At 39.7% G+C, this 15098-nt stretch overlaps 2 protein-coding genes across 3 annotated transcripts in view; both read left to right on the top strand.

Moving 5' to 3' along the window:
• The first annotated feature begins 449 nt into the window (after nt 1-449).
• Nucleotides 450-6315, top strand: LOC118211137 (ATP synthase F(0) complex subunit B1, mitochondrial-like). The gene is made up of 7 exons (XM_035388023.1): nt 450-606; nt 1707-1743; nt 2159-2304; nt 2761-2924; nt 3666-3791; nt 5218-5397; nt 6093-6315. The coding sequence occupies exons 1-7, from the start codon at nt 579-581 to the stop codon at nt 6159-6161; spliced, it is 750 nt and encodes a 249-aa protein (XP_035243914.1). The 5' UTR covers nt 450-578; the 3' UTR covers nt 6162-6315.
• An 884-nt stretch (nt 6316-7199) lies between these two features.
• The window catches only part of eps8l3a (EPS8-like 3a), a 31064-nt gene continuing 23165 nt past the window's right edge, over nt 7200-15098 (top strand). The window contains exons 1-5 of one of the 2 annotated variants that reach the window (XM_035388020.1): nt 7200-7525; nt 11492-11579; nt 12368-12438; nt 13106-13170; nt 13594-13752. In XM_035388020.1, coding sequence (XP_035243911.1) covers nt 11515-11579; nt 12368-12438; nt 13106-13170; nt 13594-13752 — 360 coding nt within the window. In that variant the 5' untranslated portion in view covers nt 7200-7525; nt 11492-11514. The remainder of the gene's footprint in view (nt 7526-11491; nt 11580-12367; nt 12439-13105; nt 13171-13593; nt 13753-15098) is intronic. The other variant, XM_035388021.1, reaches the window with a different exon arrangement.

Genomic DNA, 15098 nt, shown 5'->3' with positions numbered 1-15098 from the left:
ACAGCCTGTGGTGTCACCTGGTGGTAAAATTAGAAAACGCACTCTACGCACTCTGCAGTGGAAGTCAGTTTACATTTGAGACTATAAAGCATTTCTGCACATAGGCTGGACCTTTTTGTAAAGTCCATCAAGAAAACTTGTGTGAATGCCAGGAAGAAGTCTACATAGGGGTGCAATAAAAAACTGAAAACAGACAATTTAGTGAAAGCATTTCTCAAATTCTTAACTTTACTTCTACAATTTCATAGTGAAGCAAACATTTCACCACCCCGGATGACGTTAGATACAGATGGGGCCACAGCACATTTACTTTTAATATCAACATCGCGTTTGCTTGTGGGGCTGCCTGCATCGCCATGTTATTTGCATAATTGAAAATATACTTCCTTTAGGTGAGTAGTACAAATGTATGCAGATTGTGTTCCCGAGAATGAACGTCACGCGAGATTACCGGCGAGATTTTCTGTGACACTTGTACCACGAAAGGGCACGTAGAGGAGGCTGGAAGGAGTGTGCAGGAAGTCGGCGTTGGGTCGAATTGGATTTTGGCTAATCCGAAAAAAAATTAAAGACTAGACATGCTGTCTAGATTGGTATTAGTCTCAGGTAAATTGAGGCAGTGCCATGAGAGTGATTGTGTGTTTATCAAGGGAATGGTGGATGACTTACTCGAGATTTATGTGTTGCCAACCAACTAGCCAGCTAGCAAAGCTAGCTGTTTGAAGGGTAAAGTAGTGTACGGCCATGCAGCCAAATGTGTTGTAGTAACGGCTAGCTACATGTTATGACTGCAAGCAATAATTAAAAACTATGCGCTAGCTAGCTATCTAGTTATAATTGTCAATGAACGGGTCTCTGAACGTGTTGAAAAATGTGTAGCTACTTGTTGGCTAAATGTTGCAGGACGATTTGAGGTGCAAATGGCTAAGTTAGCAAGGTACCGGAGGATTGTCGCTCTGAAAGTATTAGCTACTGCTAAAATCAAAGTTTCCTGTTGCTAACAGTTAGCTAACTATTGCAGGATACCGTCAGCCCTATTACTAGACACGTAACTGCTTAGCTCATTGGATACCAGTCAAACTTGCGATATTGCAAAAATAAAGAGCTCAACAATGAATTGAAATGTCAAGTTCACTGGTAGCGATTAGCTAACTAGCTTGTTTGTAATTTAAACCTTCAGCAGCCTGCTGAAGTTCCTAACTAGCTATCTAACTAACTAACTAAGAATAACAAACATTTGGCTTCTACTCTGGCTTGAGCCATGAGTAACGTCAGAAATGCAATTCTACCTACCTACTATTGCCGATTATTAGCTACGCTGTAAGTTGTCGGCCAATGCGTGCAGCTTGTCAACAGCTTGTCTAGTGCTGAAACAGTGAAGCTGTTTTTAATCTGGCTATAGTGGTTGGCTAGTTAACGCTAGCTAGCTGGGGGAATGACAAGTATGTCTAGCTGGGTAAATTATTGGTTAAGGCTTCCCGGACGTTTGCCTCCCAATCCAAAGTTACTGATAATCGTTGATTTGGCTGCAACGTTACCTGCCAAATGTGACTATCCGTCACTAGCCTATTAACTGAGTGATGCGGAGTATGCTGTCTTCAGTCTTTGAGTTAGGTGTCTATAACCCTGGTTCTAGAATGTAACATGTTGTACTTGCCACAGTTTTAAAAAAATGATCTCTCCTCTCTTATAACCTCTCTTTCCAGCCTCTACCCTTAAAAACAGTGGGGCCCTCGGAGCTGGGTAAGGACACTGACCATATTGTTTCCATTGTCTGATCTCTAAGCCCTTCCATGTAACAGTGTGGCATTTTCATCATGAACAGTGTGTGAGGTTTATGTTCTATCATAAGCTTTAAAAAAGTATGCTGTTTTCCTCCCCCCTCCCACACTTGAGTATCTAATTTTAATGTTCTCTCCAGTGGGATTGAGTAGACTTAAGTCCAGTGCTTGCTTTTGGTTTAGCTCTGCCTTATGTCTGTCCAACCACTTAATTATGCCATGAATTGACAGAATTAAGATGGTTAGCAGATAGGGCTAATATGTCCACAGGACTGTGCCACTCCAGACATTGATCCTGTCTTGTATGTCTTGGCCGTTATAACCCTTAAATGAAATGAAATTAAATTAAATTAAATTAAATTAAATTTTAACTTCAGCTTGGTGCAGGCGAGCCGCTCTTTCAACACATCGCCCCAGAGCCTGGCACCCGTGCCCCCGCTGCCCGAGACGGGGGGCAAGGTTCGCCATGGCATCATCCCGGAGGAGTTATTCCAGTTCCTGTACCCCAAGACTGGAGTCACAGGTCAGTGACAGCCCCGAAGCCCTCTTATACGAGTGGCTTCCCCCTTGACCCTTCTGTGACAGCCAAGTGAAAAAATCGTATTGGTTGTTCCAATCGTTCAATTTCTTTTCCCCCCAAAAGGAGTGATGGCATTGCTTCAAAAAATGATTACGGTCTTAATTACAAATAATTTTTAAAGTGTTAATATGAATTGAAGCTGTACTTTGTGTCAGTTGGGGGCTGGGAGTATTTACGCCTGTGGTGTCGCTCCTTTGCAGTACCACTAGGGTAACTATCTTCAGACTACTGATCAGTATATAAGAATCACAACATGAAATACCCATCTTTCTATGACCAGTGAATTATATTTTCTCATCATCATGCTATATTATTGGGGGCGGGTGGGGGGGTTATTTGGCCTGTAACCCCCCTGCCCCCCCCCCCCATAAATGACGCCCTTGCGCTCTCTGTCCACAGGCCCATACGTGCTGGGCACAGGGCTCCTGCTCTACCTGCTGTCCAAGGAGGTGTACGTCATCAACCACGAGACCTTCGCCGCCGCCTGCATCGCCGTGGTCTTCATCTACGGCGTTAAGAAGTTTGGACCCAACGTGGCCGCCTTCGCCGACAAGCTGAACGAGGTGAGCTGTGCGGCTTTCCCCTGTGTGAAAGCACGCGCACGTTGAGCAATGTGAAATAGGTGTGTGTGCGTGTAGGTGCGTACTGTTTGTTTTGCGGAGCTTGTCTGAGATTTGAATTTAATTGTTTGTCCATCAGTTTAAATAAGAGAACACAAATGGCCGTTCTTTCTTGTCCTAATTTTCAGGTACCAGAAGATATTTTTTTGTTTCATATTTCAGCGAATATCACTTTGGTGGTGCCCTTTGATTTAAACTTACTTCTGCTGTCTTAATTTCTTTTATATCAACTATGTTGTCATAGCAACAATTTTCACACAAAAAAATTAAGTGTAATCATGCCCTTAAAATTTGATACAGTATATAAGAAGTACGTGTAGTAAGATTTGTACTGGAGCTGTTCATGTGAAGTGTCCTGCATGATGAAAGCACGGTGCCCTTCAGACCTGGGTCACATACGTAGTTGTTTTGGATTCAAATACTTCTCTGTGCTCTATTTATCTTGCCTGGTGCAAATGAGCCTGCCAATATGACCAGAAGGCAGGGTTTGTACCTTTTGAGAATATTCCATTGGTTCCAATACACTAGAAAAGATCAGTGAAGTGTAGAAAAGTATTTGAATCCAAAAGAAATATATATTTGACCCAGGTCTGGTGCCCTTAGTGGGGTACTGTTTCCGGCCCTGTTTCTGGCCTGGTTTCCGGCCTGGTGGACTGCGCCTGACCCTCTGCTCTGCGTCCACAGGAGAAAGTGGCCAAGGCGCAGGAGGTGAAGGACCTGGCCATGAGCAGTCTGGCCCAGGCCATCGAGGACGAGAAGAAGGAGCAGTGGAGGGTGGAGGGGCGTGGCATGCTCTTTGATGCCAAGAGGGTGAGGATGAGGAGGAGGAGGAGGAGGAGGAGGAAGATTGCCCTGTGCTTAGGCCTGGCTGACTGCTAAAACCTGGCTGGCTGGCTTGCTTGGTTCGTGCTGTGTCAGACTGTGAGGCATTATGCGAAATGGTGAAAATGGTGTCTGAGAAACCAAACCAAAGTGCAACTCAGCATATACCAAATATGAACTGTGAGAAAAAAGGCTGTCTGTATTCATTCTTATTGGCAATCACATGACTATCATTTTAGAGCAGGCGGGGATGAATATTTTGAGAGCAATGATGTGTGTTCTTGCAGTGGTGAAATGTGGTACACTGGGATAGAGGCTATGTAATTATGGCTGTCTGCTTTCTGGAAATGTTTATGTCAGTGAGTTAAACTGCATCCATCTGCATTGTGGTCTTTATTCCTAGCTGCAGCTTAAAAAAATTAAAAGTAAGAAGTCTCCACAAAGTGGCGATAAACAGAATTTGTAAACCAGAGAGTTGCCGTGTGTTTTCAGGATTTCAGCTAGTCTCTCCTCTGAATTAATTAGCTTTATTTTGTTATTAACATTTATATAGTTTGACATTTCTAAATTTTTTTGATAAGCTTGTGAATGACAGCTGGATACTGTTGTAGTGTCTCTATATGATACAATTTACAGTGGCCTCATTTAAGTTTCATATATGTATAAATAATTGGTTAATTCAGTCATGGTAACTGGTTGAAGCAAAATCGTAGGAACAGTTCCTTTCCACGGTTGTACACTTAATTTAATTACGGTAAGATTCAACTCTTAATGCTCTAACACTTACAAACACAAAGCAGCACCTCTTATATAGTGCAACAAAACAACATGTTGAATTCCCTCAGAAAGTCCTTACTGTACTAGCCCTCTAGTGAGTATTTTCTGTTTTGGTAGCACAATGGATGGGATGATATGAAATCATTGAATAAAATACAATTTCAGCTCTTGGGAGATGTTCTAGAAGGATTGGTTGTATTCAGAATGAGAATAGGCCTCAGAAGTCGTGTCTTAACTTCCTTCAGATTTTCGAGATCTCCGGATCAAAAAATCCACGGCCTGTGGGAGAAATGAGTGGGGTTTTCCCTAATTCCTTCCGAATAATGTATGATAATTTGGAAGTTTGTTTGTATATGAAAAAAAAGAATGGTAAATGGACTGCATTTACTTTTATCCAAAGCACTTTACAATTGATGCCTCTCATTCGCCAGAGCAGTTAGGGGTTAGGGGTTAGGTGTCTTGCTCAAGGACACTTCGACACGCCCAGGGCAGGGTTTGAACCGGCAACCCTCCAACTGCCAGACAATCGGTCTTACCTCCTGAGCTATGTCGCCCCTTGCGTTTCACCCATGATAAGAATGCTTTTTTCCCCCCATTGTTGTTGTTGTTTTTCCTCCCCCTTCCACGCGAACCCCAGAACAACGTGAACATGCTGCTGGAGATCAACAGCCGGGAGCGGCAGCACTTGGTGACCAGCGAGGTGAAGAAGCGCCTGGACTACCAGATCGCCATGCAGAGCCTGCACCGGCGCCTGGAGCAGGAGCACCTGGTCAACTGGGTGGAGAAGAGCGTCATCGGCAGCATCACGCCCCAGCAGGTACTACCGCCCAGGGCCGTCATTTCTGTTTCAAAGGGTGGGGGGGTGGGGGGGTGGCGAGGGACAGGAGGGTTGTGAGTTCTGGTGGGGTGGGGTAGGAGTGAATGGGGGAATCTGGTAGTACTGAAAACAGGGGGTGCCAATAATTTTGGTGCGCATCTTTCATAAATAAAATAATGTGAACAGTTGTTTTGGTATAAAGAACATTGTTTTCACATTTTTGAACAGGCAATATAGCGTTGGTTGTATAGTACAGCCTTTTATTTGGTGATTTTTTTATCTGCCAAGGCTGCCAATTGTGCTGCTTTTAAATGGAACTATTACAGATGAAACACATTAGAACCACAACCTCTTCAAACGTTTTTACCAGGCTTTCCATATGAGGCCTAGAATCAGCAGAATTACTCTGTACTTTGCTCTTATGCTTCAGCAGTGATTTGAAATGATTTGCATGAAATTGAGTAAAAGAATAACTTTTTTTTTTTTTGCATAATATTTCTAGGAATTGTACTGGAGTATAAATGTTAAAAAATAAAAGTTTGGTGAGGGACAGGTTGTTGAAGCACATCGCTTTGGATAAAAGCGTCTGCCAAATAAATGTAATGTAATGTAATGAAGCGTGAAAAGCATTTTATAGATTGCGTTTGAGTCTGGATTTGATGCTGAAATGCTTGTCCTTTCCTTTTGTCCAACAGGAGAAGGAGAGCATTGCCAAGTGTATCACCGACCTAAAAAAGCTGGCCCAGGCCAAGGCTGCTGTCTGAGGCACTTAAATCTTCTGTAACAATGCCCTGTCCTTGCTCCTAGTTATATTTCATTAAGGATATTTTCCCTTAAATAAGGAATATTTTGTCTGGTAATTTAATTGTATATACATCTACCATTGAAATAAAAATGGAAAAGTTATCCAAAGTGGTACATTTGCTGTCCTTGATGTCATTATTGTCAATGGTTTCACTGGAAAATGTTCACAAATTCATCTGTCTTGGAAGGTTGTTGGGGTTGCGTGAGTTGTAAATTGGGTGAAATGCTAATTGTCGTTTTCGTTGAATATATGTTGAGGTTCAGTGCTAGATAAATATGAGACATACTTTACAATGTTTTGAAAGACAATTATGAGTAATATTCATTTGAGTTATTTCCATTCAGGTCCTCACTGTTTATTAGTCATTGAATAGAGGCTTTTAGCCAAGTAACTTACAAAAGTGCATTTCACATAGTAGGCAAACTCCAAGAAAGCTCAACATGGGTACAGTGACAAATCATATGTGCCACTGTCAAAGTTCTTGCGTAAATCTGCGAGAGGGAGAGGAGGCTTTGTTTATTATTTTTATGTATTTTATTCCTTTTTTGTTGTTGTTGTTGTTGTTGAAACATTGCGGTTTGGTTCGAAAAGGATGGGGGACAACATTTGAGATGTTTGCAGAAAACCGGCCAATGAATCTCCCTGGCAGACTGAGGGAGGCCATTCCGCCATCGGGAAAGAATGCTCCGGAAGCTCAAATGGACGGGACAGCTCTGGTGGGTGGATGCTGATCAGAGAGCTTCTTCTGCGGGACCCTGGACCAGCTACAGTAGTTCAGACAAGATACTACAAGGGGCTTGTACAAGTGGCTGCGTTGTGTGGTACAAGTCAGGTGTTATACCTGAATCAGGAATCGGGTTGTTAATATTAAGTTACCCTTTAATAGATCACAGTGTTGCCAGCAGCATTCCTGCGTGTTGCCTTTAAGCACCTGTGAGCAGTAGTTATAGCTTAATCACTTGGGAGTCATAAACTTTGTCCTGGGGGTGTCCCTCCATCTGTGCCAGGGACCTTTGATCTTTGAATGGGATAAAAACCGAGCACACCTCGAGCCTTCCACGAAAACAAAAAAATCATAGGATTGGCTTAAAAGCACGGTTTACTGCACACAAGGAAGAGTTCTTGAAGGGGCTGGAATTCCATCCTATCGATCATTGAGCTGGTGGACTTCAACCCCCTGGCTTTAAATGAGCAGGAAGTCTTGATATTTGCTCTCCCCTACGTGAGGAAAATGGATGCCTAGGACATGAATAGGAACCAGGGAAAACCCTCAGTTCAGGGCTGAAGAACCGAAGAGGGCAATAAGGAAGAAACCATAGTAAGGTAATGTCTCGGTGACAAAAGGTTTTTGTTTTTCTTTTTGTCTATGGTGCCAACATTTTTAATCTGAAGAAATTGCAAGGATATGGGTCATAGCTACAGAGCTATGTCCATTTGCAGCTGATGGCACTCACCAGCTCACCCATGTACTCAAGGAAATTTGGTGTTGTCAGATTTCGCAGTTGGTTCATTTCTGGCTGGGGGAAACAGATGAAAAAATAAAGGTGTACTGGCCTTCGGTTTTCAGTGGCTTAGCTGAGTTCAGCAGTTAGTTTTTAAGTATAGAGGGATGGAAGAAGCCGTCTTTCTTTAAGCAGGCAGTTTTTGTATCTTAGCTGAGTAATGGCCAGTTTTACCGTAATTCTGTCTGCTTTAAGTCCAGATAAAGGCCCAGTTTTCTGTGTCTCGTCTGTGGTTTATTTTGTTACTGTACCCTGAGGAAAAAATAATGCAAGTATAGAATGATCTTTTGATCAAAATATATCACATACAGTAGAGAAGAAAAAACTTTATAATGCAAGTTTGTGTACTATGTTAATTACTTTGTTTTTTTGTGCTATATATGTATAAATGATTACCATTTCAAAGAGGTCAAACTGTTTTTTTTACACTGAAATGTTCTTGCCTCGGTGCATGTTGCCAGGTAGAGATTGACAAAACAGAAAATAGGTGATTTTTCCAGATTTTACAACTGACAATCATGTTGAAAAATAATCTGTTCCAGGCTGTAAATGTTGATGCCATGAGTGCCTTGTGTCTGTGTGCCTAAAATGTAGGACTCTATACTTTCTCTGCAGTTCTGTATAGGCAAAGTGAATGTCAAACAGGACTGCCTTTTGGGCAGTATAGTATTGTTTACTGGCGTTTTCAAACCTGGAATTGTAAAAATGTAAATGTGTACATTTTTCATTATAGCTGGGGATGCATATTGCGCTTTAAAATTAAATGTTTACATTAAATAGCACATTTTTAATATGTAAGTAAAATGCAGTGCAATATAAATACAGTAACTACAATGCTCGAAATAAAAATGTCAGTGGAGCTTTCATTGCACCTAAATTAATTTATTTGTCAATTGTGCTAAACAAACCTTGTTTACTGTAGTATATATCAATTTGAATTAAACAATATGTGTCCAGGTATTTCCAATTATAGCAAGAACACTACATATTTATATCATTGCTTATGTTTTCCAGAGGCCTTCTGTTCCACTCCCTATAAAGATATATCCCCGTGTTTTCCCTGTTTCATCATTATTGGCTATTTTTGTTTTCTGACCTGAAATAGTGATGTCTTACTTAAAATTCACTGGTGCATTTGTGGTTGATTAAATTAAATTAAATTTGATGATTGTGATAACAGTTGAGATGTAGCTTTTCGTAGCAATTAATTTTAAGTTCATTTCGGTGATATTAAAATGCAGCTTGTTTGGTAATTTAAAGTGGTAACCCAGGAAAGGTGTTTGGCTGAACTTTGTGTTTCGGGTCATGGAATGAATATACATCTATATGTCCAAATGAACACATTCCCTGGGGTTCATGACAAAGTGCTTGAAAAGTCCTGTGAGATGAATTACTTCAGCTTTTTATAATGTGAATATTTTTCCTAAAACTGCATTGGCTGTGTTGTGAGTTGCCAGGTCAGTGTGATTTGGTTGTGTAGAGACAGGAGTGGGACAATGTTTGAGTCAAAGCTTACTTCTTAAATGTAGACTGCATGTTTATATTACATATCAAGACGTATAAAACCAAAAGAATCATTAACCACAAGTGGCTCAATGGGTAAAGGTCTGTAGCAGCCAAGCTCTTGGTCCGCCTTCTTCCTGGAGTTGGAATTTACAAAGCAATAAATGGAAGATAAAACTAATAATAATATTATATGAAATTCCATTGGGAGTGTCATAACAGGTATGTGCTAAATAATAACGTCTTGGCTAATTTCCTTTTTGATAATATTTGGCTCGGGGGCATTGACACCAGATTAACACTCGATGCTTTAAAGAAATTAATTACATAGAAAAACATGTACATTTCTTATCCAAAACCAGTGGACATTCTCATCACTAATTACTATTACAACCATAACTATTATGTGAACAGTGGAGAAAAAACATGGAATAAATGTAATTATTTTACTATTAATAATGAATGTTTACTTGTTTTATTTCTAGTATTAGGGAGCAAATATTAACATCTGAAGTGTTTAATTTCAGAAGGATAGTAAACTACAATTTTCTTTACACAACCATTGAAAATATGGTTTATGTTTTAAATTTAGCATGTCTCTTTCACACTTATTTTATTATCTTAGAAAATATTTTTCTATTTTTCATGGGGTGACATAGCTCAGGAGGTAAGGGTGGTTGTCTGGCAGTCGGAGGGTTGCTGGTTCGATCACCCACCCTGGGCGTGTCAAAGTGTCCCTGAACAAGACACCTAACCCCCAATTGCTCCCAATGAGTTGATTGGTACCTTGCATGGCAGCCTTTCACCGTTGGTGTGTGAGTGTGAGTGTGAGTGTGAGTGTGAGTGTGAGTGTGTGTGTGTGTGTGTGTGTGTGAATGGGTGAATGAGAGGCATCAATTGTAAAGCGCTTTGGATAAAAGCGCTATATAACTGCAGTCCATTTACCATATTTATTTTTGCCACAAGCCCAAGTAAGACTGTTAAATTGATTAATTCAGGGTAAATATTGACTGAGCCTCTTAAGTCTGAATTCCTGTCGTGCCATTTCTTTGAAATTTTGCCGCGGTGAAAATATTTATAATACAAGAACAACTGGAGTATACACAAAAAACATGAAGATCAATCAAGATAACAGGATCTGAAATTCTTGTATTATGAAAAATAAGTGTGAAAATAACCTTTTTCAATGTAGTTTCTTGTCCACATACCAGCAATATATATATATATATATATATATATATATACAATTGCAAATGTGTAAAAATGTATTAAATATATAAACACGTAATGTGAAATATCTGTATTATTATCTGATATTACTATATTTTACAATTGGTTAAGTATGGTGAGAAGTGAAAACAGTCTCCAAACAAACAGTAGTCTGTTGTAACCATGGCAGTTTAACCCCATGGCTTCTAGTGGCATGCTCAACTCGGACATTCAGTGCTCCTGCAACCAAACTATGAGCGGAAACAACAAACTCTGAAATGTGATAACTGACTGGTTAACCCTTTTCAATGTGAATACAGACAGACAAACTCTAGCTTTATTGGTAGATGATATGAGAAAACTATACCTATAAGTTTTCTAAGTTTATAAGTGCACATAATTGGACAATAGTGTCTATCTGGGAATTCATAAAAATATTCTTTAAACACCAAAAATTTGTATTCTGTCATAGCAACAAGATAAAGCCAACAATAGCATGAAGCTATGCCAATACAGTGGTGAGAAACACTACTAGCTGAATAGCAAAGTAAATGAGAGGAATTCCTACGTAATTATACCACACCATCTCTTTTAAAATTCAGTGGATATTTGTTGTTTTGAACAACCCGTTTGAGAAGTAAGCACCCAAATAGAAAACAGGGATAGGAATTTAGATCAGCCACAAAACTCCACTTGCTTTTTACTCTGTTGCAACTCATATCAGTTAATTACAGTTTGATTTATAATGCTTTCATTGAGTTGAGGACAATGTACACAAAAAGTGTAATGAAAAATATCTCATGAAAAATCAGCATTGTATATTTTACAATTGGATAAGTATGGAGATATGTGAAACAGACTCTGAATACAAATTTAAAGATTTAATCCAAATCCAGTTTAATACACTGCTATAGATTTGCCATCTCACAAAATCCATTGAAATCAAGTTAAGACTTTAAGAATTGTTTGCTTTCATAATGGAAAGGGTTGACCTGTCCATTCCCTTGGTTCAATGATGCACAAGGTACTACTGGGTTACTGACTGTGATACTGACTGCTACACTCTACACTGCAGGTTGACTCCACTAATATTCCAGTATGTATACGAGCAATGGGACCCATCTTTTTGCTTCAAGTGAGGATGGAGAGTCAATTCGGTCCAGGTAGGTCTGATGTTAACACTAAGCTATTGCATATATATATGACTAACTGTCCACACTGCCACCATTGCTGAGGTACTTATTTTAGGTATTTAGTATGTTTTTTTAAAAACAATTTTTTATTATTTAACATTATTTATTGTCAAGGTTATGGCTCATTTATTTTGTTGAATTATTATATTAATATAACATGTACAGTAGTTTAATGCAGTTTATTTGTACACATTGAAAACAAGTAGTGTAGAAACTGAAAAAGATGCAGAAGAAAATTGCATTTTGAGAACTAGAACTGATATGTTCTCTAACTCATACTCTGCACTCTATTAATGGGTAAATTATGGATTGACATGGTAAGTTAAATGACATGGGTTTAATTAAATGATCCCAATCAAATAAAGTGTGCACTGTAGCCTTATCATAATTCTGAAGCTCTTTACACCAATAGTCCTGTTGATGTATGATTTTGTTTATCTTAAGCTTTACAAACAAAATACCAGCAACTGATAGCAGATCATTCCTATGAACAGCAAAATATAAATATATTTTATGTATTTAAAGCCATGTTTTATTAAAAATGCAGTTTGCTTCCCATGTATAAACTATGGAACCGTATTCCAAGTATTATGGATAGTCATACTGATGGATAGTTCTCACAGGGGTGGCCTTTTGATTAGTATATACTATAAAAGCTATTCAGTTGAAGGAATAGTGGTGTTCAACCCAGTCATAATGGCAGTAATCCCCATGATGCTCATGAAGTCTGCTTGCTGGGGTGTGTCTGTGTATTTCAGTGGCTTCTCACTGGACGAAATGTCTTCACAGAGGTCCAGTTTATCGAGACCCAGCGGCAAAGCCATATACTGTGAGTACCACGTCTCAACAGGTCATACACAGGAAAGCAAATACCACATGCAGAGGCAATTACAGTGAGAGTTACAATCTGTCATTTACAACTGACAGGTACAATGAGCACTATACTTAACTGGGTCAAATACAGTGACCACTGCCCTTAGCCAAACAAACGCTGCATTATATAGGGTTTTGCTTGCTTAATGTTTTGTCAACTTGAAAGGAGCCTCACCATATGATCAGAGACAAATAAACTGAATTACACAGTATGTATATATTGCGCGGGGTGCTAAAAAAAAATAATGTGTCGTAGGAGAAATTCCTTTGTGTTATCTTCGATCTTAAATGTAATAATCATGATATGACAATATATCCCCTGGTAATTCAGCAGTGATGTTGTCTGCTCTAGCTGTGCATGCAGTTGAGTGATCACTGTTAGCATAGCCCCATTAATTGTTGTTGTCTGCTCTAGCTGTGCATGCAGTTGAGTGATCACTGTTAGCATAGCCCCATTAATTGTTGTTGTCTGCTCTAGCTGTGCATGCAGCTGAGTGATCACTGTTAGCATAGCCCCATTAATTGTTGTTGTCTGCTCTAGCTGTGCATGCAGCTGAGTGATCACTGTTAGCATAGCCCCAATAATTTTTGTTACTCACACGGGGTGTGACTTCTCGGTTCAGTGCAGAGGAAGGGGTACGCCGAGACCATGATTAAACAGCCGAGGAACGTCCAGTACAGAGTGGAGGTAAGACTTGTAACCCTAACCTTAACCTTAACCCTGACCATTACTGCTATCCCCTCTCAGTGTGGTACCAACTGCTGTACTACATATTTCAGAAAATCCAATCTTTGGCGGTACTTGATTCTCCTCTCTAGGGTTGTAAAAAAGAAGGAATATTAAGCATGCTTAATATAACTGAAATGGTAACATAAATATAACTTCAGAGAAAATATTTTTGGTGAACGTTTCTAGAAAGTTAAGTATGTTCCCAATGAACTACTTCCCTAGACGTCCCTTTACCATTATTAAGTAATATAATTTTGTTCTCAAATAAAAATGTCATAATATTTAACCAGCAGTTAAAACTTGAAATACCTAAGGCCATTTCTTACTGTTTAAGTCTAGAAGTTTGATTTCACAATTTTCAGTGAATCTTTCCGCCCCTAGCACCTCTTTACCTGCGAGGTTGACGGCCGGGACGTCCGCGATCTGGAAGACTGCGTAGAGCAGCTGAAGGTCCTGGATGCCAGGGGCAGGGTGTGGGGGCAGGACATGGTGCTGGAGGTACAGGACAGGAGCCTGCTCCTCACCGACATCGAGACTAAGGTGGGCACAATCTACAAGACTGCAATTCTGTGTGAGGCTGATTCACCTATGATTCTGCCTTTTGTACCTCCTTGTATTAAGGATTATGATAATATTTGAAAAGGTATTATTACTTTGAATAATAATAATAATTAAAGCCGCAAGCGGCGTTGGAAGGGGTCCAAGCAGTGGCAGCATCGCGCCCCCTATGGAGCGATTTTAAAAAGGCTTTGTCCCCACGATCATATGCCTTCACCCAACATATCTACTGAATATCATGATGATCGTATGATATATTGATGAGTTATAGCCAATTTTGAGCTAAGAGACGCTGTCGGATGACTTAGTTACGTCGCCATGGATGTGTCCTGGCCGCTTCCCGTCAAGGCCTTTACTATGTCGTAACACTTAGATGGCATGTCGTAACACTTAGATGGTCCGGTGTGCATGCACAGCTGCAGTGTTTCTGCGCCGCAACTAAAAAAGGCGTCACACTAGTGTTGTCACGATACCGAAATTTTGACTTTGATACTGGTACCAGGTTTAGTATTACGATACTCAATACTGAAATGATACTTGAAACTTAAACGGTGCTAATTCGATACTCGGTGCCTAACGATACTGAAATAACCTTAATAGATCAGAAAGGTAATGTCCACAAGGGTTGACCTCATTTTCGAATTCATGGTTTATGAACAACCTGGTTCATTAACAACCTTTAAGTTGAAGCCTCTTCAACATATTAATATGCATAGGCCTATAGTGTTACAACACTGAACAATAGAAAAATGTTAAAAATATTTCAAAAATTAAACAGTTGTAAAGTAAATAATTTTTTAAACAGGTCTTTCACCTTTAAATAGATTGAAAAACAGCATATTTTAATAACAATACAGCATCTATCTATAATAAAATATTTCCAAATTGGAACACCTATTGCTACTGAAGTGAACTGAGTCAAAGCTTGCGCTGTATCAGGGAAGTGAATGCACAAGCGCAGGTCACCTCACTTGGCAACCTTAGTTGCTACTGCCATCTAGCGAAGATTCTGACAAACTACACTTTTCATCCTCTAAATCAGTAATGCGGGAGACACATTTCCCTGGCTTTTACATTTGACGCAGAACTACCGAACATCGGGAAATTCAAATACGAAACCGTTTTTTTTTCTGTTTTTTTTTTTGTTTTTTTAAGTACCCAGAAAGTGCTGAAGTTTTGGCATACCGTGCAACACTACGTCAGACACATATTCCAATCCATTGCTCAGTTTAGCAGAGAATGCACATTTCAGAGCGCCACAGAGACAGATAGAATAATGACACTAAATGCACATTTCAAATAATAAAGACGACATTGAGAAAAAACTA

The sequence above is a fragment of the Anguilla anguilla genome, chromosome 13 (genome assembly GCF_013347855.1).
Source record: "Anguilla anguilla isolate fAngAng1 chromosome 13, fAngAng1.pri, whole genome shotgun sequence".
NCBI lineage: Eukaryota > Metazoa > Chordata > Actinopteri > Anguilliformes > Anguillidae > Anguilla > Anguilla anguilla.
The sequence above is the reverse complement of the archived record's forward strand: the minus strand, read 5'-3'. Positions and strand labels throughout refer to the sequence as shown.

Coding starts and splice junctions, on each gene's coding strand:
- LOC118211137 (XM_035388023.1), top strand. CDS start 579: ATGCTGTCTAGATTGGTATTAGTCTCAG. Junction 2,305..2,760: donor CCCCAAGACTGGAGTCACAG/GTCAGTGACAGC, acceptor CTCTGTCCACAG/GCCCATACGTGCTGGGCACA. Junction 2,925..3,665: donor TCGCCGACAAGCTGAACGAG/GTGAGCTGTGCG, acceptor CTGCGTCCACAG/GAGAAAGTGGCCAAGGCGCA.